Raw genomic sequence first — 26,590 nt, forward strand, 5'->3', positions numbered from 1 at the left:
GTCCATGGGGTCGCAAAGAGTCCTCAGACACGACTGAGGAACTTCACTCACTCACTAAGTAGGACTTCTAGGTAATATTGAAATATATAAGGGAGGCACAGTCAAGTTGATTGGGTCATCTCTAAGGTTATTTGGTAGATGTCTTGTTTTTGTTTGTAGAACATAGGTGGCCAGGGTTGGAGGGATGGTGGGATGGAGTGTGGATCAAGGGGTAGCTGTGTCAGGACGTGATGTTCTTGGAGGTCAGGTGTAACTGGGAGATGTGTTCATGTGAAGCTACCCTGGGAGATGTGGTCAAGGTTGTATCTTAATGCTTAGCAACAATTTCAATAATAAAATGGAAAAAATAAGCAAGTTTGAAAGCCAAGAGCAAAGAGAAGACACATATGCTATAAAAAATACTGTTTTGAAGAGCTTCTTTATCATAGGTGTGGACTGTGAGTATCCAGTACTGTTGTAGCTGAATATTATGAAGAAAAGGGTGGTTGCTGAAAACCTTCATGCTTGAGGGTGATCATGTAAGAGGAAGAGAATGGAGAGCTAAAGTTTGGAGGATGCCTGTGTCTGATTGAGTGTGGGGTACAGTGGAAGAGGAAAAATGAAAAGACTTAGAGGAGGAGGAGACTAGGATGCAGTTAGAACTGTGGAAAGAAAAGCTTTTCAGGATAAAGAAGTAGTCAAGTTCCCATGATGATGACTGAGGGGAGGTCATTGGAATGAAGAATGATGATACTGAAAACTTGCAAGAATGGATTTTCAGTATACTCCTGGGCCAGAAGCCACAGAGTTAAGGGCAGGAATTTTGAAGTGTGACATACCTAAATTGGACTCGCAGTTCTGTCACTTACCAGCTGTGTCAATTTGGCCAAATTTCTTAAGAATATTCCTAGTTTTCTAAAGTGTAAAAAATAATTCCCTTTTGTATGATTCTTATAAGAATTCAATGAGGCAGGTGAAATTGTTTGGTAGAATGCCTAGAACATAGCACAGTCTTAATTAAACCTATTCCTTTAAGAAAATAATAAGTGGTAAGGAAACAGAAAAAAAGCTAAGAGTAGGGTGATCTTTTGAAAAGTTTCACAGTGAAAGGACCTGAGAAGATTTTATTTTTTAGGGAAGATTTTATTTTTCAGGATAATTGGAACTGAGTATGTTTGCTTGTGGGCTTCCCTGGTGGCTCAGGTGGTAAAGAATCTGCCTGCAATGCAGGAGGCCTGGGTTCGGTCCCAGGGTCAGGAAGATCCCCTGGAGAAGGGATGGCTACCCACTCCAATATCTTGTCTGGAGAATCCCATGGACAGAGGAGCCTGGTGAGCTATAGTCCATGGGGTCACAAAGAATTGGACATGAATGAATGACTAACATACACACACATTAGCTTATAGAGGAGAGAAGCTAAGAGGGTAGAAAATGTGAAGAGTCAAGAAAAAAAAAAAAAAACCCCGATGAATCAAGAGCCTGGATGACGAAAGATCAAGGATTTAGGATCAGGTGTGCAAGAAGAACGTGCCTCAAAGGGAACATACATGACTTTGGTGACTGTTAGGAAGGAGAAGGAAATAAGTATCTTTTTAAGTGCAGAGAAGAGAAGCTGTCGCAGCTCTTTTTGAAAGCATGTGTCTTGCTAGTAAAGGAAGAAAGTTGTTTATTTAGTGTAGGAATGATGTAACATTAGAAAAAAAATACTGTACATCATTTTTGGAGAACTTGATTTTCTTAAACATGTTGGAGGAAACAATCTCTCTCCACTGGGAGTGGGAAAAGAGCAAAGGTTTTCATCAGAGCTTGAGGCAGCTTCAGAAAGCAATCAACTGCCTTAGTATGAAGAGTCCCAGTGTCAGTCTTGGTAATAGGCAGAGGAATGCATGGCTCTTAAAGGGACAGCAGTGATTCACAGTTTACAAAATAAACCTCAAGCCTGATGAAGTCTACCGTGCTTCATGTGTCTGTTATCCTGCTTTGTTCATTCATTCATTCATTCGTTGAGTACGTATCTTAACACAGACAATTATAAACTAGATACCTGGGATAAACAAGGTCCATGTTTTTAAGGAGATAACAGTCCAGGTGGAAATAGCATTGAGAAGGAGAAAAAACTAGAATATTAAGAAAAATATCACACTGAGTCTTCAGAATCTGAAGCATTGTGTGTCTGTGTGCATATGCCTGTATGCATGCATGCTAAATCGTTTCAGTCATGTCCGACTCTTTGCGACCCTTTGGACTTTAGCCCACCAGGCTCCTCTGTCCATGGGATTCTCCAGGCAAGGATACTGGAGTGGTTTCCAATGTCATCCTCCCGGGGATCTTCCCAACTTGGGGATTGAACCCGCATCTCTTACATCTCCTGCATTGACAGGCAGTTTCTTTACTACTGGTGCCGCCTGGGAAACCCATGTATATGTGTAGGCATACGTACATGTGTTTGTATCCATATCCAGCTTTAAATATAAATGTATTTGTGTATGTGTGTGATAATTATTCAGAGAAGAGGTAGTAACTGTAGATTTTTCTGACTATTCCAGCCTTCATATAAAGAAAATAACTACTAAATAATATCACTGTGGGCATGCTTTTAGGTAGAGGGCAGCATAAGTTAGAAGGAGTACAGAATGAAGGAGGGCAAAGGCTAATAGAGTTTTGCCAAGAGAACACACTGGTCATAGCACACAACCTCTTCCAACAACACAAGAGAAGACTCTACACATGGACATCACCAGATGGTCAATACCGAAATCAGATTGATTATATTCTTTGCAACCAAAGATGGAGAAGCTCTATACAGTTCAGTTCAGTTCAATTCAGTTCAGTCCCTCAGTTGTGTCCGACTCTTTGCAACCCCATGAATCGCAGCACGCCAGGCCTCCCTGTCCATCATCAAATCCCGGAGTTCACTCAGACTCACGTCCATTGAGTCCGTGATGCCATCCAGCCATCTCATCCTCTGTCGTCCCCTTCTCTTCCTGCCCCCAATCCCTCCCAGCATCAGAGTCTTTTCCAATGAGTCAACTCTTCGCATGAGGTGACCAAAGTACTGGAGTTTCAGCTTTGGCATCATTCCTTCCAAAAGAAATCCCAGGGCTGATCTCCTTCAGAATGGACTGGTTGGATCTCCTTGCAGTCCAAGGGACTCTCAAGAGTCTTCTCCAGTCAGCAAAAACAAGACTGGGAGCTGACTGTGGCTCAGATCATGAACTCCTTATTGCCAAATTCAGACTTAAAATGATGAAAGTAGGGGAAACCACTAGACCATTCAGGTATGACCCAAATCAAATCCCTTACAGTTATGCAGTGGAAGTGACAAACAGATTCAAGTGATTAGATCTGATAGACAGAGTACCTGAAGAACTTTGGATGGAGGTTCGTGACATTGTACAGGAGGCGGGGATCAAGATCATCCCCAAGAAAAAGAAATGCAAAAAGGCAAAATGGCTGTCTGAGGAGGCCTTACAAATAGCTGAGAAAAGAAGAGAAGCCAAAAGCAAAGGAGAAAAGGAAAGATATACCCATCGGAATGCAGAGTTCCAAAGAATAGCAAGGAGAGATAAGAAAGCCTTCCTCAGCGATCAGTGCAAAGAAATAGAGGAAAACAGTAGAATGGGAAAGACTAGAGATCTCTTCAAGAAAATTAGAGATACCAAGGAACATTTCATGCAAAGATGGGCTCAATAAAGGACAGAAATGGTATGGACCTAACAGAAGCAGATGATATTAAGAAGAGGTGGCAAGAATACACAGAAGAACCGTACAAAAAAGATAATCATGACCCAGATAATCATGATGGTGTGACTACCAACCTAGAGCCAGACATTCTGGAATGTGAAGTTAAGTAGGCCTTAGGAAGCATTATTATGAACAAAGCTAGTGGTGGTGATGGAATTCCAGTTGAGCTATTTCAAATCCTGGAAGATGATGCTGTGAAAGTGCTGCACTCAATATGCCAGTAAATTTGGAAAACTCAGCAATGGCCACAGGACTGGAAAAGGTCAGTTTTCATTCCAATCCCAAAGAAAGGCAATGCTAAAGAATGCTCAAACTACTACACAATTGCACTCATCTCACAGGCAAGTAAAGTAATGCTCAAAATTCTCCAAGTCAGTCTTCAACAGTAAGTGAACTTTGAACTTCCAGATGTTCAAGCTGGTTTTGGAAAAGGCAGAGGGACCAGAGATTCAATATCCATTGGATCATCACAAAAGCAAGAGAGTTCCAGAAAAACATCTACTTTCTTGACTATGCCAAAGGCTTTGATTGTGTGGATCACAACAAACTGTGGAAAATTCTTAAAGAGATGGGAATACAGACCACCTGACCTGCCACTTGAGAAATCTGTGTGCAGTTCAGGAGGCAACAGTTAGAACTGGACATGGAACAGACTGTTTCCAAAAAGGGAAAGGAGTACATCAAGGCTGTATATTGTCAGCCTGCTTTATTATCTTATATGCAGAGTACATCATGAGAAATGCTGGGCTGGATGAAGCACAAGCTGGAATCAAGATTTCTGGGAGAAATATCAGTGACCTCAGATATGCAGATGATACCACCCTTATGGCAGAAAGTGAAGAAGAACTAAAGGGCCTCCTGATGAAAGTCAAAGAGGAGTGAAAAGGTTGGCTTAAAGCTCAACACTCAGAAAATGAAGATCATGGCATCTAGTCTCATCACTTCATGGCAAATAGATGGGGAAACAGTGGAAACAGTGAGAGACTTTATTTATTGGGCTACAAAATCAATGCAGATGGTGACTGCAGCCATGAAATTAAAAGACGCTTGCTCCTTGGAAGAAAAGCTATGACCAACCTAGATAGCATATTGAAAAGCAGAGACATTACTTTGCCAACAAAATTCTGTCTAGACAAACCTATGGTTTTTCCAATAGTCATGTATGGATATGAGAGTTGGACTATAAATAATGCTGAGCGCCGAAGAATTGATGGTTTTGAACTGTGGTGTTGGAGAAGACTCTTGAGAGTCCCTTGGACTGCAAGGAGATCCAACCAGTCCATTCTAAAGGAGACCAGTCCTGAATATTCATTGGAAGGGCTGATGCTGAAGCTGAAACTCAATACCTTGGCCACCTGATGCAAAGAGCTGACTCATTGGAAAAGACCCTGATGCTGGAAAAGATTGAAGGCAGGAGGAGAAGGGGACGACAGAAGATGAGATGGTTGGATGGCATCACCAACTAAATGGACATGAGTTTGTGTAAACTATAGGATTTGGTGATGGACAGGGAGGCCCGGCGTGCTGCAGTTCATCGGGTCTGAAAAAGCGTCGGACACGACTGAGCGACTAAACTGAGCATAAGTTAGTGAAATACCTTTTATACTTGTTTTACTTTAAAGTATGTTGCCTTTCAAAGAAAAATTTGATATTTAGCATTGCCAAGATTTTAGCGAGGCACTCTTATGCTACCGATGGGAATATAAATTGTTAAATCTGTCTGGAAAACAATTTGGCAATATGTACTAAGAACATTTATATGTTCATATCTTTTCAATATGTGATTTTAGGGAATTTATCTTAAGGGAAATAATGTAGAATGTGGGCAAAGCTTTATACACAGAGATACTGTAGCCTAATTAATAACAGAAATAAAATGCTAAAAATTTAAATTATGTATCAATAGAGAAGTGCTTGTCTTGTTATTGCACATGAAAATATGAGTAGCATGTAAATAATTAAAAGTATTTGCTCAAGGAGTTTTAATGACATGGGACAACATGATACAGGAAATTATATAAAAAGTACAGGATACAAATTTTTATATGCTGTATATCCTTAATATTTAAAGCAATTCCATAAAATTGGATGCAAGGAAATAGGCCAATATGCTTTACACTTTATGCATTTTTATGATTTGTACATGTGACTTTTATATTCAGAAATAGCAATAAATATTATTTTAAATACCCTGTGTTAATAGGTAGCTAGTGGGAAACTGCTCTATAGCACAGCGAGCTCAGCTTGGTGCTCTGTGATGGACTGGGTGGAGGATGGGGGATGGAGGATGGGGAGAGGCTCAAGAGGGAGGGGATATTTGTATGCATAAAATAAAAATAAAAACCCCTGTGTTAGAGTAGGCATTACATGCTTCTGTGATTGTCCCATGAAACAGTAAGTCTTACTCTGGACCTATCTGTAGTATCAATGTTTCCATATATAACCATAATGTCAATTCAGATTTTTGTGAAAGAATTTGTCAGATGGGTATATTTTAGTGCAATGAGAGCACTTTTCTTTGTTGCTTTTCTTTAGTGTTTTTCCTTAAATTTTTAACATGGCAAATGAAGGCAGACATATGTCTTTGGCCTGTGAATCCAGTGAAGGAGTAGAAGTAGCCTTCAATGGACAGTAGTTGTATAGGAAATGATTTCAATTAAGTAAATGGAAAGTAGAGATGTGTTACTTTAAGAGTAGAGCAATAATATCTTAAAATGTGATCCTATAGCCCCTTGTATCAGAATCATCACTATAATTGCTCAAGATGTAGATTTGCTGACCTAATAAGTCAGAATCTGAGGATGGGTACGGAGAAGTTGTTTTAAAGATATACCCTGGGTCACCCTCCTGAGATTCTCTAAGATCTACCACCAATTAAGAGAGGTATGAAATTTAGACATTTTTGTAGAGGAACCTTAAACATTGGCTCCAATGTTCATTAAATAGAATTTGACCTTTTTTTTTTCAGTTGCATGGGTCCAAACTATAAAGCTTACCACATAAGTTGGGTGTGGGGCTGGGACCCAGCTACTGCTCAGCTGCAATCTTAGTAGAGAGGTTTAGATTTGGAATTCTTAAAGAACAGACAAAGTGGTCAGTAACATTGCTGGGACAAGCGATAGGGGACTGGTTGGCTAGAAAACAGCGACCCATCAGTTCTAGTTCCCTTGGGAGTGGTATCCTTTGGGTAGAATGCTTACCTGAGTCATTGCAGAGTAGAGTTCACAACTTTTAATGAAACAGGCTTCCCCTGAGAGCTGCAATGCTTTAGAGCAGTGGAGTCCAACCTTTTTGGCACCAGGGACCAGTTTCATGGAAGAGTTTTTCCACAGACCAGGGGTAGGAGGAGGTTTCAGGATAATTTGAGCACATTACATTTATTATGCACTTTATTTCTATTATTATTACATCAGCTGCACCTCAGATCATCAGACATTAGATCCTGGAGATTGGGGACCCTGCCCTAGAGGTTATTAAGAGTACTAGGGGTCAGTAACACGCATCACTTACCATATGCCTGGATGAATTAAGTGACTCAATTTTTAGATTCTTCTCATATAAAATGAGATTACCACTAGTAGCAGCCTAATCACAAAAAATTTGTTGTAAATCACCTAGCACAGGGTTCAGCATGAAATTCTTTTATAAATGACTTCACAAGAGCTAGACTCTATAAGCTTGGGAGTCAAGCTTTTCTACTTGATTCTTTGAAGAAAAGCCTGGAGATTAGAGTAATTCCAGATTCTTTTGAGGGGTTGGGGTATGAGGGGGAGTGGCCACGGGTCCAGTAGTCCTTCATATCAGCTAGATTTTGGATATTTGTTGGTTTCATGGACCATCCAACCCTAATGTCACTGACTGAAATCTACCCCCTTATTGGTGAGTTGAGTTAGGTGAATTATCATTTGCAGAATGACTTTTGTTTGCATGCCTTCTCCAGTTACAAAGAAAGTCAAAAGTCATGCCTACACACAACCTTAACCCTGGCCACATATATTAATACTTCTGGGATGCCACATTCTACAAAGTCATTTTAGTTTCTAATAAATGTTTCTGGCTTTATGATTGTCACTACCATGAAACACATTACCATCACCCTTTCCTTGAGTTACTGGTAAATATTCCTTGAATAAAATGATTTGGAAGACTTGTCCCTAATTTAAACTTTCATCTGAAATTCCTTGGCAGTCCAGTGGTCAGGACTCTGCTTTCAACTGCTGAAGGCTCGGGTTCAGTCCTAGGCTGGGGAAACAAGTTCCTACAGACTGTGTGATGTGCCCCCGCTAAAAAAAGTAAAACCAAAAATCGCCCCCAAATTTACATCTGCCAAGTGATGGACATATCTGGTGGCTTCTCAACTTTAGGAGAATAACCTCAGTGCCTCCCCCACCCCCCATCCCCGGAAACACAACTGAATCAGATCAAGACAGTTACCAGGAGCAATCCTTTATATTATCCAGTTGCATAGCACACTCCTTGAATAAATGACATACCCTAATTTAGGATACATCACCAGATTCAAGTCAGAGAGTATCCTCTGCCAGTCAATATGAGTACGGGTCACTGGAAGATCTCTTCGTAGAATTCTTCTCAGAGCTTCATTCGATAACTCCTGTAGTTCTTCCAACACTGCAGCTTGAAATTTATTCTCTTGCTCTTCCACAAGCCTTGCGAAACTTAGGGCCAGCTGAGCTTGGTTCACTACCTCCAAGCTTTCTTTCAGGTCCTTCGAGATTTCGACATGTAGGTTGACACACCTGAAGTAGTGAGCTTGCACAAAAATTCTCCCTGTTACCTGGGTTAGAAATGGATTGACTTGGAAAATCCATTTTGATTTCCAAAGCCCATTCCAGTAGTCTGTTGTTTCATAGCTGTGGTCTTCGATGCAGGCGATCAAGAACTCCTTATTTTTCACTGTTTTTCTCAGCACGTTGCAGTTTCCCTTTGGGTAGTGGTCGTTCACATAGAGCTTCAAGGCGCACAGAACTACAGCCCTCAGGTACTCCGTCTCATTCCAAATGATTCCATGACTCTGGATGTCCTTTAACTGGTTTTGAAGCAGATCAAATTTGAAAGAAAGTTTGCTCTGGTAGTCGAAAAACCTGTAGTCGCCCACAACATTGTGGTGAGACAGGAGGACAGCATTCCCATCGATGCTGAGTGGGACAGAATATTTTTGGCAGTGTTGGTGGCCCGCACACTCCCCTTGATGGTGCATGAGTTTTTCATCACGGATAAGCAGACAGAGATCATCAAAGGCATTTACAAATTCCCCTGGAGGAGCCTGTATCAGTAGTCTGCGAATTACTTTTTCTTTCTCTTTCCTACTCAGAGTGCTACGTGACATGTTTGGTTGTGGCAGAAGCAGAGCTTCTGGAATGAACAGTGTTCAGAGGATGAGAGAACATTCCATGGGGCGCCTTTCCCATCCAGGTGTTAAACATTCAAGCTTAAGATTACCATGTCTGACCATGCCAAAAACAGGTTGTCTGGCCAGCTCTGAGTCTCCTGATGAAGTCATAGAGGAGCTTGCTCTGTGAAGTATGGAACTTTTGATGAGATCACAATGGGTGTTTGGACCCAAAGGAAAACATGACAGTCACCTGACAGCGTGGTGCCCAGCCAACCAGCGATACGAATTTTGAAGATTTTTTAAGAACTTAGCCTCCAGAACAGCCTTCTTCATAAAGTGGTGTGTTTATTCCATAGGTGGTCGTAGATCTATGATAAGCAACCCAGAGTTTCTAGGGAGTATTTGGAAGCTCTTTGACCCTTTGGGGACCACAATGGCAGTGATTTGCAATCAGGCCGTCAGAATAACTGTCCAAACCCAGTGGAAGCATGTTATCCTGAAAGGTTTGAGGGGTTTAAACAAAATAGTAAAAATAAAATGAGAGACGATGGCTGTTCATGGGAAAATGCCAGACGGCAAGGGTTGCCTCTCTTATAAACATTGTGGGTTTGGAAATGGTCAGAACATAAGCAAGAAGCCAGAAAAATTTTAAGGGCAGTGAAGTACAGAGACCACAAACCTCCATACAGTCTCTGGGGGATTTAAGTGTTGCGCTAACTGCAAAGAACAAAGGCAACAAACCACTGTGTTTTCTGCTTTCTTTCTAGAAAAGGGGCAGTGGTAACAGCGGATGAGTTTCAAGGAATCCCTTTCTTGCCAATGGGCGGAGTTAATTATATTTGGAACCTGTGACAACTCATAATGGGGAGAAGCTTCTAAGTGAGGAGAAACGAAACTTCAGGTCATGAAAATATGGAGAACAAATATCCACTCAGAAGTCCTTTCTGTTCCTCTTTCCTTTCTCTTGACTTATCCCCCTTTGAAGACTCCTGAGCTTGTTTCTCCCATTTGAGTGTAAACTGCTTCCTCCTTTTTGCATCCTGAGTTTTTTTTTTTTTTTAATTTCCCTAGCTTCCTGTATCTTTTTCTTGTAACATGAGCTTTGCCATATTAAGTCACAGCCATTAAATTGAAGGGCTTCCCATTAGTTCTAACAATTTGAAATTGAGTGTATTGTTGAACAATTTTTACCGGTACTTTTCATGATTTTATAGACTGTCATATTAATCCTTCTCAATCTTATTTTTTTTCAATTTGAAGTGTCCTAAATTTTGTTGTTTCTCTGTAGATGAAGCAAGCTTGATTATTTTTGTTTTCTCCTTCATACTAATTAGACACTCACCATGGCATTAGAAAAAAAAAACAACAACAAAAAAACCCCCTCTTTCTGATGGTCCTTAAAATGTTGCTTTTGGAGGCATGTGAGTAGCTGGACATTTGGCTAGTATAATGGTAATAATCATATCAGACATGGTTATTATTTATTGAAATCTCAGTAACAGAAACTATGTTGAATGATATATTATGAGCTCATTTAATGCCCCTACCTTCCTAAAGTATTAATTTGACCACTTTTCAGATGAGGAAACTAATCTTGAGAGAGATCATGTGATAGAAAGATCTTGGTGTTCATGTCTTCAGAAAATAGATTGTATTTCCCAAGTAATAGCTATATTTCTCAAATGTTAATTTTTATTCTCTTCCTATAATTCTTATTTTATTAAGTCCTTTCATACCTTTAGCACTAAATAGTACCTACTTAATTTTGTTTTAAATATTATTTATCATAAAATTATTTTCTCACTTAGGCATGAGATAGACTATCTTCTGAAAAGAAAAACATTGAAGAGAGACAAAATATTCTTAGTCATTTTAAGTACTTAATGACTTTCTGTGAGAATTTCCTTAACTTCTTTTTTTGGTGTGTCTCCTACATGGTTTTTGTTGATGGTTCGAGATGACTTCAAAGGTGGAAAAATTACCCTAGAAAAAGCTCTGAAACTACTTGAAAAATTAGGTATTCAGTGCAATACTATTCATGTGAAATATATTTTTAAGGTGAGATAATATCCGTCCCCTGCATATCCCACCCTAGGAAGGACTTCATCCAATATAAGGAAATGTGGATAGCTACTTGTATGTTTTCTGCAGAAAATACATGTGAAAGATTAGTCTCTTAGAAATTAAAGCAATTAATTATGTTAGATATATTCATAATCAAAATGGAAAGCATTTAGGTAAGAGGAAATTTTATCAAGAGTTGTTGATAAAATTTGAAATAATACCAAGTTATCTGCTTAGAACAATCTGCTGAGAATGCATAGATGTTCACAACAGATTAAGATTTGTCATCTGATTAGTTCAAATCATATAAATGATGAAATGGTAACTGAATTAGATGTTAGTGATTTATAGAAGGCATGGGCAATCTTGAGAAAAATCATATTTTACTCATCTTCAAGGAATTATACCGTAAGTTCCCCTGAAGAAGGGAAAGGCTACCAACTCTAGTATTTTGGCCTGGAGACTCCACTATATAGTCCATGGGGTTGCAAAGAGTCAGACATAACTGAGTGACTTTTCACTTCCCTTTGTTTTAAGAAGAATTAGTAGGAAGGGAACCTGGCTCAATTCTGTCACTAGAGGATGAATGGAAAGATCATGAAAAAAAGAAAAAGCTGTGTGTTAGAGCTGAGTTTTTTTTTTTTTTAACTAGGAAGATGGCAAATTTCTTGGTGAATCAGGCAAGAATACTAGACTAGCCAACCCAGATAGTTAGGAAGGTAGATGTCCTGAGTATGATTTTGGAATTTTGGAACTTTCCAGTTTCTTGGAACTGGGAAGCCAGATAACACAATCTACGGTGAAATTGTTACCAGCTAACCTAAACTGGGAAGCCTGTGTTACTTTGAAAGTGAAAGTGTTAGTTGCTCAGTCTTGTCCAACTCTTTGCAACCCCGTGGACTGTAATCCTCCAGTCTCCTCTGTCTGTGGGATTCTCTAGGCAAGAATTCTGGAGTGGGTAGCCATGTCCTTCTCCAGGGGATCTTCCTGACTGAGAGATCAAACCCAAGTCTTCCGCATTGCAGGCAGATTGTTTACAGTCTGAGCCACCAGGGAAGCCCCTGTTGTTACTTCACATGTGGGCTAACCAGTGAGCCTGGTAGAGTTCCAGGAATGCTTGCAGAGGCACGTTCCAGTTCAGAAAAAAGAAGGCTTGGTACTCCCAAATATACCAGTTGCCAGGGTACCACCATTTTGCTGCCATTTCTCTTAGCCCTGTTCCCAAAGTGATATGAGGAGGGCCTGGTGACATGTGCACATACCGTGGGTGTATTACCTGAGAGGGACCTCAGAAGAAAGCTTAAGAAACCCAGAGCTTTTATTACAGTCAATAAGCCTGTCTGATCTTTGCCCCAGAGGGTGTCGTTATTAACGTTATCCCGGACAGTAAACAAACCTGCTTTTTCCTCTGGAATGGAGTACTATCTTTTCATCATGTAAATATCCTTGAAGAGCTGGTCCTGAAGAAAGGCGATTGGTGACTCTGCTCAGAAAATAAGCAGAAAGACAGGAGCAAGCATTTCTCTCAGTCAGATTTAGTCCTCAGGTTTACTAACCAAAAGAGAAGGTTCAGAAAAGAAAAACTGAACTTCTCAGGAGACCGCTATAAAAGACAAAGAATATAGACTTGCTTCTATGGCTCCAAGTAGCTTGTGCTGCCATAAGCGATAAGAATTTTGATTAATTTCTAATACCACACCTGAAGAACACAAATTTCTGTGAAAGGTCTTTACACATAGAATTTTCCCCCAGTGATATTGCCCAAAGGGAGAAATAGCTGTGTGCTTTCTGGTTTAATAAAATTCACACTCAGCACAATACAGAGGGAGTAATATGTTAAATCTGTATTTAATGTGAAATACTGTAAATCTTAGTGATTTTCAAGTTGCTTTGAATTAGCTGCAAGATAGAGATAGGTCTTTGAAATGCGCTTGAGTAAAATGCAAGCTGTATCAAAAAGCATTATGTAGAATGTTAACAGGTATAACAATTCAATAAATAGCTCATTGATTGGAATTTATGATTATTTGGACATAGCCAGGCTGAAGGTCTATTTTGTTTAGCAAAACTTTTTAAAGTGGCTATGAAAACAATGTTAATTATAAAAATTAGAGAAGCAGAGATTCCTTAGAATACTTAAAAAACCCCTTTAAAATGACCTCAGATACTTTAGAAGCATGAATTATGTATAAACAAGGGTGATAATTATGGTAAACCATTATCTTCTATTTAAATAATTCTCCTAATAGAAAATACTTTGTTGCCTTACGTGAAATTGCTGTATATGGATTAAAATATTAATTAAGTAGTATGCCTAGGGAAATTATATTGGTTAACTGAATTTTCTAGATAGCTCAAGATTAAGCTTAAACATCCAACTCTTTTGCTTTAACTTATGTTGCTGATCTCTCCACTCAGCAACAATACACCTATTAGCCAAAGCAAATAAAATGAATCACAGTGAATCTTTTTTTTTTTTTTTTTTTTTTGGTGTCCACACAAACACAAAGTCGCTTAGTGTCTCAGAGCTGTTGTCATTAGCAAGCTTATTGGGTGTAGAAATTCTTCAGTCTGTTAGAACCTAGTTGTGCAGTACTTGATTGACAAGTCAGAAATCTCTGAGCAAATGTCTTAATCTGCAGAATGGGGAGACTAATATATTTATTTTGCAGGATGGTTCTAAATATTAAATGTTATCATTTGTGAATGTACCTAGTATCAGGCTTGGCATCAAGTAGGCACCGAGTAAATTTTAGTTGAAGCTACATCATGACTGTTCCAAAAAATAGAGAAAATTACATTATATTTATTGATTTCCTAAGTGTTTAATAGTTGACATAAATTCTGACATGAATTTACTTTCTGACAAGGTGAAATTTTATTATAAAACTTGAGTGAACCATATATAACTTCATGACCCTGGCAAAATATTCTAAACATCTTTTTCCAAAATTAATTACTGAGTCTTGACTTGAGCAGTAGTTCTCAAAGTTTTTTTTAAATACCTTTATTAAATTAAAAAAATTGTTTTTAATCATTATTTTTAATTTGTAGCAGGAAAGATCCCCTGGAGGAGGGTATGGCAACCCACCCCAGTATTCTTGCCTGGAGAATCCACATGGGGTCACAAAGAGTCTGGCACAACTGATAGACTAAGCACAGCAAAACACAGCACAAACTAATTTTAGGAAATATCTCCTGTCATTTCAATTCACATAGCTAGTCTTAGATTACGGTCTTGATTGCTGGCTGAATATGGAATAGTATCCTTTTCAATTTCAAGAGCTTGTATTTCTCTACATTTGCCGCGGTTCAGCCAAACCTAGAAACACAAGCCCCACTGGCTATTGGAGCCAGTGTGTCCTCTGGACAAGGGGTGTGTCCTCTGCACAGCAGCTTGTGTGCCCAAGCTCCCTTCTTCAGGCTAGACTCCAAGATGTGCACAAAGGCCTTCTTCAGGGAAGACTGAGTCTTAGGTGCCTCTGATTACTGTATCTGCATTAGGGCTTCCCAGGTGGTGCTAGTGGTAAAGAACCTGCCTGCCAGTGCTGGAGACCTAAGAGACCCTGGAGGAGGGCATGGCATCCCACTCCAGTGTTCTTGCTTGGAGAATCCCATGGACAGAGGAGCCTGGCAGGAGACAGTGCATGGGCTCGCAAAGAGTTGGACAAGACTGAAGTGACTTAGCATGCACAGCATGCATGCATGCATTAGGGACAGAAGGAAACAGGGAATAAGAAAAGGGGAAAGAACAAGTTGCCTGCTAGTTTAAACTAGTATGTCAGTTCAGTTCAGTCGCTCAGTCGTGTCCAACTCTTTGCGACCCCATGGACATGGCATGCCAGGCCTCCCTGTCCATCACCAACTCCAGGAGTTTACCTGCAATCCAACCATCTCATCCTCTGTCGTCCCCTTCTCCTCCCACCTTCAATCTTTCCCAGCATCAGGGTCTTTTCAGATGAGTCGGTTCTTCACATCAGGTGGCCAAAATATTGGAGTTCCAGCTTCAGCATCAGTCTTTCCAATGAATATTCAGGGTTGATTTCCTTTAGGACAGACTGGTTGGATCTCCTTGCAGTTCAAGAGACTCTCAAGTCTTCTTCAACACCACAGTTCAAAAGCATCAATTCTTCGGTGGTCAGCTTTCTTTATAGTCCAACTTTCACATCCATACATCACCACTGGAAAAACCATAGCCTTGACTAGATGGACCTTTGTTGGCAAAGTGATGTCTCTGCTTTTTAATAAGCTGCTAGGTTGGTCATAACTTTTCTCCCAAAGATCATAAGAAAAGTATGTCAGAGTTTGAGGGGAAAATTGCAAGTCATAAGATTTCCTAGACTATATTTTGAATACATTGTTTTTAGGGTAATTTCAAAAAGAATTTTAAAATGCTACATTTTATGTTAAAAGTTCTGGCTTTGATAGCTCAGCTTTCTCATCAGATAGGTCAGCTTTCTTATAATGTTGTTTATTAAGTAACATTTCATCTTTTTACTAGCAAACTGAGCAATGGAAATGGTAACAACGTGAAAGTCTTTTATTCTGTTTCCTAAAGTGTACTATCAGAATGAGTTACAATAGAATTATTTTAATATGTTCTTTTATCCTCCTGGATATGATCTCTAGGCTCCTAATTTAGAGTGTGCTCAGTTGCTCAGTTATCTCTGACTCTTTGCAGCCCCATGTGGCCCCTTGGACCATAGCCTGCCAGGCTCCCCTGTCCATGGAGTTTCCCAGACGAGAATACTGGAGAGGGTTCCCATTTCCATCTTCCAGTAATAAGCTTTGGGAATAAAAAAAGAATAAAGTATCTACCTTCATGGGGGTCATAGGCTTAAGGTAAAAGATACATTTTATTTCTTAAATTAAAAAAAATTCAAACTTTAAATTTTTATTTTCTTTATTTATTTCATTATTATTGGCTGCACTGCATGACATGTGGGTTTAGTTCTCTTGCTAGGGATCAAACCCTGGCTCCCTGCATTCGAAGCATGGTGTCTTAGCCACTGGACTGCCATGGAAGTCCCCAAAAGATATATTTTAAAATTATACACAAATTGTTTGGGAAAGTTCTTTTTGTAATGCCTTGCAAAAAATAACCACTTAATGAACTTTTATTTTTTTGTAAACTGGAGAATGATGATTTCATTACTCTTTTTTTTTATTTTGTAAACTATAAGTGATTGCTGCTACTGCTGCTAGGTCACTTCATAAGTGATTAATATGTAACATTTTGAAAAGCTGTAATATTCCCTGCAGTGGGCCCTGAGATTTTGTGTATTTTCTGTAATATGTTTTAAAAGGCATCTTTTCCTGCTCTCCCTAGTTTTAGGGAGATATTTAGTCCCCTTTTCCAATTAAATGAACATATTTCATCAGAATCATCAAGTTCTGAAGTCCTCAGTCAGACACTCTTATACGTACTAAGTGTTAGTCAGTCATGTTTGACTCTTTGTGATCCCATGGACTCTAGCCCGCCAAGCTCCTCTGTCCGTGGAACTCTCCAGGCAAGAATACCGGCGTAGGTTGCCATTTCTTCCTTCAGGGGATCTTCCCGACCCTGGGACTGAATCCAGGTCTCCCACATTACAGGGAAATTACTTACCACCTGAGCCAACAGGGAAGCCCTATATGTACTAAGGATATGGGAACAAATGACAGGCTTTGCATCTGAGACAATTCTAGAAGGGATGTGTAAAGGTTTCATTCTGGTATAATAAACCCCAGTAGAGAAGCAGGCATAGAATCTTTAGGAATCCTAGGTAGGGCTGTCTAACATGACCTGGGGAGGAGACACAGAGGGACATAGGGAAGACTTGAGGAGAAGGACATTTTTTTGAAGATTAATAGAAATTCATGCTCATGCTCAGTCACTTGGTCATGTCTGACTCTTTGTGACCCCATGGACTGCAGTCCGTTAGGCTCCTCTGTCCATGGAATTTTCCAGGCAAGAATACTGAAGTGGGTTGCCATTTCCTACTCCAGGAGCTCTTCCCAACCAACTTAAATAAAAAAGAAAACAATATTCCAGACAGAAGAAACAGCCTTTACAATAGCAAGGGTGGTTTGGTATTTATATTGTAATTGATTCAGAGCACAGAACAGTATGAAGTGCATGGAAGAAGAGGTGGTGGCGGGGTGGGGCACAGAAACCATGTCTTTGAGGGTCTTGGATGCCAATAGTTTGGATTTTGTCTTGAAAACAGAGGAGAAACACTGAGAAATTTAAGAGAGTTAGAGAGATCAGACTTGTATTTGACATTAATTTATTTCTGCACATACACTCTTGTCAACTGAATCAATACATGCAACCTAAAAGTTGAGAGTTATGTTCTGTTTAACTCTCTTGATGGGGATTTTTAGGATTTTGACCCTGGGAGGTAGCATCTAAAGTAATCCTGGGAGAATTTCTCTATAGTCCATGGGATTCTCCCGGACAGAATACTGGAGTCGGTAGCCTTTCCCTTCTCCAGGGGATCTTCTCAACCCAGGGATCAAACCCAGATTTCCCGCATTGCAGGCAGATTCTTTACCAGCTGAGCCACAAGGGACGCCCACGAATACTGGAGTGGGTAGCCTATCCCTTCTCCAGCGGATCTTCCTGACCCAGGAATTGAACCGGGGTCTCCTGCATTACAGGTGATTCTTTACCGACTGAGCTATCAGGGAAGCCCCCTGCCAGCTCACATTGGAGGGCTCTAATCACTGATGATATCCTTTGTTTATTGAAATGGCAGGAAATATTCCATTTCTCACTTTGAGGACAGGCAATAGTGTATTGTTTTTTCCTTCCTTCCTTGGAGTTAGTTCAAGTCCTGGTCTACCACAGCTCTCGGACTGGTGACAATTGACATATAAAGCTTTTGATCTTCAGTTTTACCCTACAGGGGAGATATTAATACATTGATATCCTATATTAGTATTGAGGCTGCTGTTAAGAGGCTCAGTACTCAGATTTGAACCTTCCTTGCTTACCACTTTTCTTCTTCCCCCTTTTCTTCTGCTGACACTGTGTTCCCCAGGCCTCATCTTTCTTCTCCTTATTACTTACCCTTTGTGCTTTCCTTTTCCTTCTCTACCAAAATTATAACTTCCCATCTTCAGTGATAGGTTTCCCTGGTAGCTCAGCTGGTAAAATATCTGCCTACAGAGTAGGAGACCCCAGTTCTATTCCGGGGTCAGGAAGATCCCCTGCAGAAGGAAATAGCAACCCACTCCAATATTCTTACCTTAAAAATCCCATGGATAGAGGAACCTGGTGGGCGACAGTCTATGAGGTTGCAAAAAAGTCGGACATGACTGAGCACACCTAAGTACCTCTTGGGAAGGTGTATGTCATCACTGCAGTGAGGACGAGGTTTGAGGCAAATCCAGATGGTTCAGGGACGTCCTCAGTCTTGAAGAATCACTAGTATTAATACCCCAGCCTGAAGTTGGGCTAGTCTTTCTGGGCAGAGAGCTACTTATGGGCTGCAATTCTCCTGAGGAACAGGGTTTGCTTGTTTACTTAAACTGGGCAGCCCAGGCACCAGGTTTTTTTTTTTTTTTCTTTTTTTAAATTTGTATTGAGGTATGGTTGCTTTGAAATAGTGTATTAGTTTCTACTGTACAGCAAAGGTAATGACAGATAAGTATACATATGTCCCCTCTTTCAGATTTCCTTTTCCCTTTAGGATCACCACAGAGCATTGAATAGAGTTCCCTGTGCTATACAATATGTTATCACTCAGTACAGTCACTCAGTTGTGTGTGACTCTGTTGTGTCTAAGACCCCATGGACTGCAGCATGGCAGGCCTCCCTGTCCATCACCAACTCCTGGAGTTTACTCAAACTCATGTCCATTGAGTTGGTGATGCCATCCAACCATCTCATCTTCTGTTGTCCCCTTCTCCTCCCATCTTCAATCTTTCCCAGCATCAGGGTCTTTTCAAATGGGTCAGCTCTTCGTATCAGATGGCCAAAGTATTGGAGATTCAGCTTTAACACTAGTCCTTCCAATGAATATTCAGGACTGATTTCCTTTAGGATGGACTGGCTGGATATTCTTGCAGTACAAGGAACTCTCAAGAGTCTTCTGCAATACCACAGTTCAAAAGCATTAAATCTTCAGTGGTCAGCTTTCTTTATAGTCCAACTCACATCCATACATGACTACAGGGAAAACCATAGCTTTGACTAGACGGACCTTTGTTGGCAAAGTATTGTCTCTGCTTTTTAATATGCTGTTTAGGTTGGTCATAGCTTTTCTTCTAAGGAGCAAGCATCTTTTAATTTCATGGCTGCAGTCACCATCTGCAGTGATTTGGGAGCCCCCCAAATAGTCTGTCACTGTTTCCACTGTTTCTCCATCTATTTGCCATGAAGTGATGGGACCAGATGCCATGATCTTCATTTTCTGAATTTTGCATTTTAAGCTAACTTTTTCACTCTTCTCTTTCACTTTCATCAAGAGGCTATTTAGTTCTTCACTTTCTGCCATAAGGGTGGTGTCATCTGCATGTCTGAGGTTACTGATATTTCTCCCAGCAATCTTGATTCCAGCTTGTGCTTCTCCAGCCTAGAGTTCCTCATGATGTACTCTGCATATAAGTTAAATAAGCAGGGTGATAATATACAGCCTTGACATACTCCTTTCCCTATTTGGAGCCAGTCTGTTGTTCCATGCCCAGTTTTAACTGTTACTTCCTGACCTGCACACAGATTTCTTAAGAGGCAGGTCGGGTGGCTTGGTATTCCCATCTCTTTAAGAATTTTCCACAGTTTTTTGTGATCCACACAGTCAAAGGCTTTGGCATAGTCGATAAAGCAGAAGTAGATGTTTTTCTGGAACTCTCTTGCTGTTTTGATGAGCCAGTGGATATTGGCAATTTGATCTCTGGTTCCTCTACCTTTTCTAAATTCAGCTTGAACATTTGAAAGTTCATGGTTCACATACTGTTGAAACCTGGCTTGGAGAGTTTTGAGCATTACTTTACTAGTGTGTGAGATTAGTGCAATTGTGGGGTAGTTTGAGCATTCTTTGGCTACCTTTCTTTGGGATTAGAATGAAAACTGACCTTTTCCAGTCCTGTGGCCACTGCTGAGTTTTCCAGATTTGCTGGCATATTGAGTGCAGCACTTTCACAGCATCATCTTTCAAGATTTGAAATAGCTCAACTGGAATTCCATCACCTCCACTAGCTTTGTTTTAGTGATGCTTCCTAAGACCCACTTGACTTCACATTCCAGGATGTCTGGCTCTAGGTTAGTGATCATATCATCATGACTATCTGGGTCATGAAGATCTTTTTTTGTGTAGTTCTTCTGTGTATTCTTGCCACCTCCTCTTAATATCTTCTGCTTCTGTTAGGTCCATTACCCTTTCTGTCCTTTATTGTACCTATCTTTGCATGAAATGTTCCCTTGGTATCTCTAATTTTCTTGAAGAGATCTCTAGTCTTTCCCACTCTATTGTTTTCTTCTATTTCTTTGCACTGATCACCAAGGAAGGCTTTCTTATCTCTCCTTTCTGTTTTTCTGAACTCTGCATTCAAATGGGTACATGTTCTGTTAGTTATCTATTTTATACATTAAAAAGGGATGGAATTGGGTCATTTGTAGAGATGTAGTTGGACCTAGAGACTGTCATATAAAGTATGTCAGAAAGAGAAAAATAAATATCATATATTAACACATATATGTGAAATCCAACCTATTTGCAAAGCAGAAGTAGTAATAGAGAATAAGGCCACCAGGTTTTAAGTGGTAATTATCCGCTAGTCATTCCCAAACTGGCATCATTTCATGCAGTTTTATATATTTATCTAAAATAAGAATCCAATGTAACTTCTTTTCAGGATAAGTTGGTATATATGTTACACAACTACTCTAACATTTTTGTTTTGTGTGTTTTTTACATTCAAAATGTGAGCCTACCAGTAAATTTTTTTAGTAGGATAATGACAGGCTGAAACAAGGAAGAATCACCATAGAAGAATTTAGAACAATTTATCGAATCATTACGTACAGAGAAGAAATTATTGAGATTTTCAACACGTATTCTGAAAACCGGAAAATTCTTTTAGAAAAGAACCTGGTCGAATTTTTGATGCAAGAGCAGTATACACTTGGCTTCAGTAAAAGTATTGCTTCTGAGATCATTCAGAAATATGAGCCTATTGAAGAAGGTATGCTTGTACTTGAAAGTTTTATCAAATATTTATATGCAAACTTTTTATTAATAGAAATTTTCAAATTCAAACTTGGTTGGGTCAGCTTTCTTCTGGGTAATATTATATATTGACAGTTATAATTTTGTAACTTACAGTGTACCTACCTTTTAGAAAGCTATGTTGTGTGACCACGACTTACTTTCATTGTCCAGTTCCTCCCTTTTAACTGTTTCTGTATCTTTCAAGTGTTCAGAGATGAACTTAGGGAAAACAAGATGAGGATCCTATTATAATAAATACCATAATGGAATAAAGGGTCCTGATTATTCATTAATAAGATAAAAACCCAGGTGTAGGCAGTTTTCCATTTTTATATATTATTGACAAAATATAGAATATTAAATTAGCTAAATGAAAACAGTTCTAGGAAAGAGCTAAAACATTGTAAAATCACTCATTTCTCTGTTGTTTACACTTAATTGTCTACAACATTTCATAAACATTAAAAGATTTTTGCTTTTCTTTCATTTTCCTATGCAATCATCTGGTTTAAGTCTAATAACTATTTTGGCTAGTGATCTCTTGTATAGTTTTTGATCTTTGTTTCATCTTTAATGGATAAAGCACTTCAATTTTTTCCATTTATACTTATTTTTAAATAAAATAATAAAGACATAATATAATACAATATTCATATAGTTGCAGAAAAAGCACTATTAAAGCATGCTGTTTAACCCTACAGAGATTAATAGAACAGCTCAGAATATTTATTTAACAAGGGATATATGAAAGTGCAGGGCTTTTCAGGAGGCACTGGTGGTAAAGAGCTCACCTGCCAATGTAGGATACAAGAGATGTGAGTTCAGTCCCAGGGTCGGGAAATCCCCTGGAGGAGAGCATGGCAACCCACCCCAGTATTCTTGCCTGGAGAATCCCATGGGCAGAGGAGTCAGGCAGTTTACAGTCCATAGGGTCGCAAAGAGTCAAACAAGATGAAGTGAGTTAGCAGGCATGCACGCATGTGAAAGGCTGAGTTCTGCCTTTGCAAACTGGTTTATGGCTACCAGTGCTTAACACATGATGATATGGGTTCTAACAAAACAAAACATTCCTTCATGGACTCATACATTCCTGGTTTACTGAAGTATTTATTTGTGGCAACCAAGCATGTTTTTAGGGCCTGAGGATACAGTGGAGAATGAGGCAAACTAGGTCTTATATTCCTGATAAGGGTTGGAAGGAGACTGACAATAATTAAACATACAAATAGATAGTTTCAGAGAGTACTATGTACTATGAAAAAAAATATATAAAGAGAGTAGACAACCCACAAGGTCTAGCTCAGGTGAGTGTTTAGGAGAGTCCTTCATGGAGAATGTAACATTTGAGCTGAGACAAAAATGATGAGAAAGAACTAGTCATGTGACAAAATGGGAGAAGGGTCTGAAGTCTAGGCAGGGGAAGTGTTGGCCCTGAGGTGGAGAAGCAATGGACAGGAAGAGGACAGTGTGGTTCGAACCTGGAGAGGTAGGCAGGGATCAAATCATGTTGGTCTCATTGGTCATAAGCTAGATTTTGGCTCACGACTCAGTACCACATAAGCATCGTTGTGGTAAGACTGAAGATAGTGCTAGTAAGAGTTTGATCTCCATTAAAACTTGCGAGTTTGCAGCAGGAGAAAGAGCTTGAATCAGAATGTAAAACAAGTACGTCTCTAAGCACATCTGATGAGTCCAGATGCTGAGTCTTTACTTTCAATTGCAAAGACTCCCTAAGAAAGTAAATTGATTTATGTTTTGGTTCAAACTCTTTATATCATTGCCACCTGGAAACAACCAGTTCACAGACATGCACTTTATGGCCCTGTTCCAGTGAAAATTTTTAGAACACTTACTTTCGAATTGTTACCTGCAGGTGGTAAATTAAATGATTGTTGTTTAGTCGCTAAATTGTGTCTGACTCTTTTGCAACCCCATGGACTGTAGCCTGCCAGGCACCTTTGTTCATGGAATTTCCCAGGCAAGAATACTGGAGTGGGTTGCCATTTTCTTCTCCAGGGAATCTGCTCAACCAGGGATTGAACCCAGGTCTCCGGCACTGCAGGAGGACTCTTTACAGTTTAAGCCACCAGGGAAGCCCAACTTAAAAGGTACAAAGGCATAGTGGAATGGTGCCACTGACATTTTGGAATTGTGTTTACATTTTAACTATAATATTATACTGTTCATCCATTCCATCTTCTGAGTCTTCCTCTGCTTCCATTCAGATAGTTTTGCACACAGGCAAGACCACTCATTTCATTTACAAGGCTATTGATCACTTTAGAGACTTATTGGGACCAATTTGAATTATGAACTTATAGTCCCAAATGCTGCTAAGTTTCTCAAGCTTGTCCCACAGTGATACGTGACATGTACCAAATGAGGAGAACCTCATTTTATTTTAAATATAAAAATCCATCACATTAACTGTCATCTCAGTCTGGTAGTTTTTAACGGCATAACATGAGTTTGTTTTCTATTCCATTACCAAAGATATTTACTTAGTTAATAGTTCAAAGAGCTATAAGCCAATCACTGGTAATTGCACTGGGAAAAAGAATAAATTTATGGAAATCATTACAATTATGATAAATGAACCATTTGCCCCATACACTTGCATGTTTCTAATCTGCATAGCTTTGAAATAGAGAGTTTAGTTTGCATCACTATAAACATTTTATGTATTTTCTTCTAGCTGTCATTTTTTAAAGTAAGATTGTAATAGCATTTTGAATGCTGGCTTTTTCATTTTTCTGAGGTTATAAACATTTACTTAATGTCACTATGTATTTTTTTCAGATACATTATTTGTAATGGCTGCTTAGCATTGTATCATATTTTGAGATTTAATCTCTTTCCTCCCCTCCCCCCCGGCTTTTATAAATAATGCTAGTGTGAGCATTCTTGCACATCAAGCTTTGTCTGAGTCTCTATTTCTGTAGTTTAAATTCCCAGAAATAAAATTCTTTGCCAAGGACCACTCTCTAAAGTGAATACTCACACCGACTTTTAATATGAGGCAAACTGAGTTATCAGCAACAAAAGCAACAGTAACTAACCTTTATAGATCTAATATACAGCGCTAGTATGCACAAATGGGTGTTATGATTGTCATCATTCCTAAGACAGGGAGTGGTTAACAGGCTCATCATATATAACAAATAAATGAATTTAACCCAAGTTGTCTCATTCCAGAGCCAGTGTTCTGCTTAAATAGATAATTTTGGTATATATGATACCGAGCAAAAAAGTTCACAGATCATTTGCTAAAGATAATTATATGCAAATGACTTAGTAATTCGATTCATAGGAATGCACCCAATAGAAACATGTACATATTTGCACCAAAAGATATATACTGGTTATTTATAGCAGTATAGTTTTGTAAATAGCCCCAAACTGGAAATTATCTAAATGCTCATCAAGAATAGAATTAATAAATTGTGGTATATTCACACAATGGAGAACTATATAAAAATGGGAATAAAAACAATCTGTGTGCCACTATAAGAATAAATCTTATAAATAATGTTGAACAAAACAAACCAGTCATAAAAAATACATATTGTGTGAGTTCATTTATGTAAAACACAAAACCCAAAGAAAACGAATTTGTGCTTCTAGAAGCCATCCCACTGAATATACTTGGCAGTTGGGGGTTGGGGTATGGAGGAAAACTAGGAAGTTAGCAGGCACAGTCTTCTGGGGTGCTGTCGTGTTCTGTTCTTTGACCCTGGTGTTGGTTACGTGGATGGTTAGCTTGTGGAAATTCATGAATCTATGACACATGTACTTTTCTTGTATGTATTTTAATTATATAAAAATTTTTTAAAAAATAGTAGTTCCTTTTTGTTATCTATTTTAAATACAGTAGTCTTGTATATATTTTTTAAACATTAAAAGAACAGAGATGATTAAGTAATATTTAATCTACTTAAATGTTGATATGAAAGAATTAAAAATAAAAACCTTAGAAAAATTTGTTTCCAAAGAAACTTAGAATAGATTATTATTAATTCTAAATGAATACTTTAGGAACATGCTCTGCTACTAACTTTAAACTGAAATGTAATTTTTATACTATTTATGATATTTCTGCATTCTTTTTATTTTTTATAGTTAAACAAGCACACCAGATGTCATTTGAAGGTTTTAGAAGATACATGGATTCATCTGAATGTCTGCTATTTGATAATAAGTATGATCATGTTTACCAAGATATGACTCATCCATTGACTGATTATTTTATTTCAAGTTCACATAATACATACTTGATATCTGACCAATTATGGGGACCAAGTGACCTTTGGGGATATATAAGGTATTTCTTTCAATTTTTGAATCCATTACACTTAAAACATGTTTGAAAGTTCCTAGTGGTTTCTACTACAGCAGGCTGTAATTCACAGTAAAGGAAGGCAATGCATGTTACAGAAACCACAGGGTAGAGAAATTTTGATTGGTGCGTATCTTGAATATCCAACCTTTGGCTGGTTGTATACTTTATTCATTGTATTGTTATCATGCATGCACACATGCATGCTAAGTCACTTCAGTCATGTCCTACGTGTGACACTATGGACTGCAGCCCGCCAGGCTCCTCTGTCAATGGGATTCTCCAGGCAAGAATACTGGAGTGCATTGCCATGCCCTCCTCTAGGGGATCTTCCTGACCCAGGGATTGAACCTGTGTCTCTTACATCTCCTGCATTGGCAGGTGGGTTCTTCACCATCAGTACCACCTGGGAAGCCCTTAGCATTCACTGCCCTTCTAATCCTGTCTGCCAACTTCCTTTCCTTGATTATTGGCCCTCTGAAGTTTCCTGAACAATTTGGATATTTTGTGTGGGAAAAATATGAAGAAGACTTTAAAAATCTTATTTAGCTATTCAGAGCATCCTATAGTTTAAAGAAAAATGTGGTCAAAATTAATTCTCAGATATCTCCATGCCAAAAGAAAAAGAGTAGCATTTATAGATGATAATACATATGTTTATATGTTAGCCAACTTACATAGATCAAAGGCAGTCTATGCTGCACCTTTAATTTTGTTTTCTGCAATGTATCATACTGTTCATACCAATTTAGCCTTCAGCTTTAGTTTAGTCAGTCAGCTGAAGATACAGTGGTCAGCAAGATTTTCAAAGTGGTTGCATGGAAGAACTGTACAAAAGGATCTTCACGACCCAGATAGTCATGATGATGTGATCACTAATCTAGAACCAGACATCTTGGAATGTGAAGTCAAGTGGGC

The 26,590-nt window shown here is 39.0% G+C and overlaps 2 protein-coding genes across 2 annotated transcripts in view; one reads left to right on the forward strand and one right to left on the reverse strand.

Moving 5' to 3' along the window:
* Nucleotides 1–8,170: 8,170 nt before the first annotated feature.
* CAPZA3 (capping actin protein of muscle Z-line subunit alpha 3) lies at nt 8,171–10,526 on the reverse strand. The gene has a single exon (XM_004006807.6). The coding sequence runs from the start codon at nt 9,068–9,070 to the stop codon at nt 8,171–8,173; it is 900 nt and encodes a 299-aa protein (XP_004006856.1). The 5' UTR covers nt 9,071–10,526.
* A 479-nt stretch (nt 10,527–11,005) lies between these two features.
* Nucleotides 11,006–26,590, forward strand: part of PLCZ1 (phospholipase C zeta 1) — a 46,829-nt gene continuing 31,244 nt past the window's right edge. Inside the window, exons 1-3 of the mRNA XM_027965842.3 lie at nt 11,006–11,134; nt 21,079–21,310; nt 25,456–25,657. Coding sequence (XP_027821643.1) covers nt 11,024–11,134; nt 21,079–21,310; nt 25,456–25,657 — 545 coding nt within the window. The 5' untranslated portion in view covers nt 11,006–11,023. The remainder of the gene's footprint in view (nt 11,135–21,078; nt 21,311–25,455; nt 25,658–26,590) is intronic.

Source organism: Ovis aries, chromosome 3, assembly GCF_016772045.2.
Source record: "Ovis aries strain OAR_USU_Benz2616 breed Rambouillet chromosome 3, ARS-UI_Ramb_v3.0, whole genome shotgun sequence".
Taxonomy (NCBI): domain Eukaryota; kingdom Metazoa; phylum Chordata; class Mammalia; order Artiodactyla; family Bovidae; genus Ovis; species Ovis aries.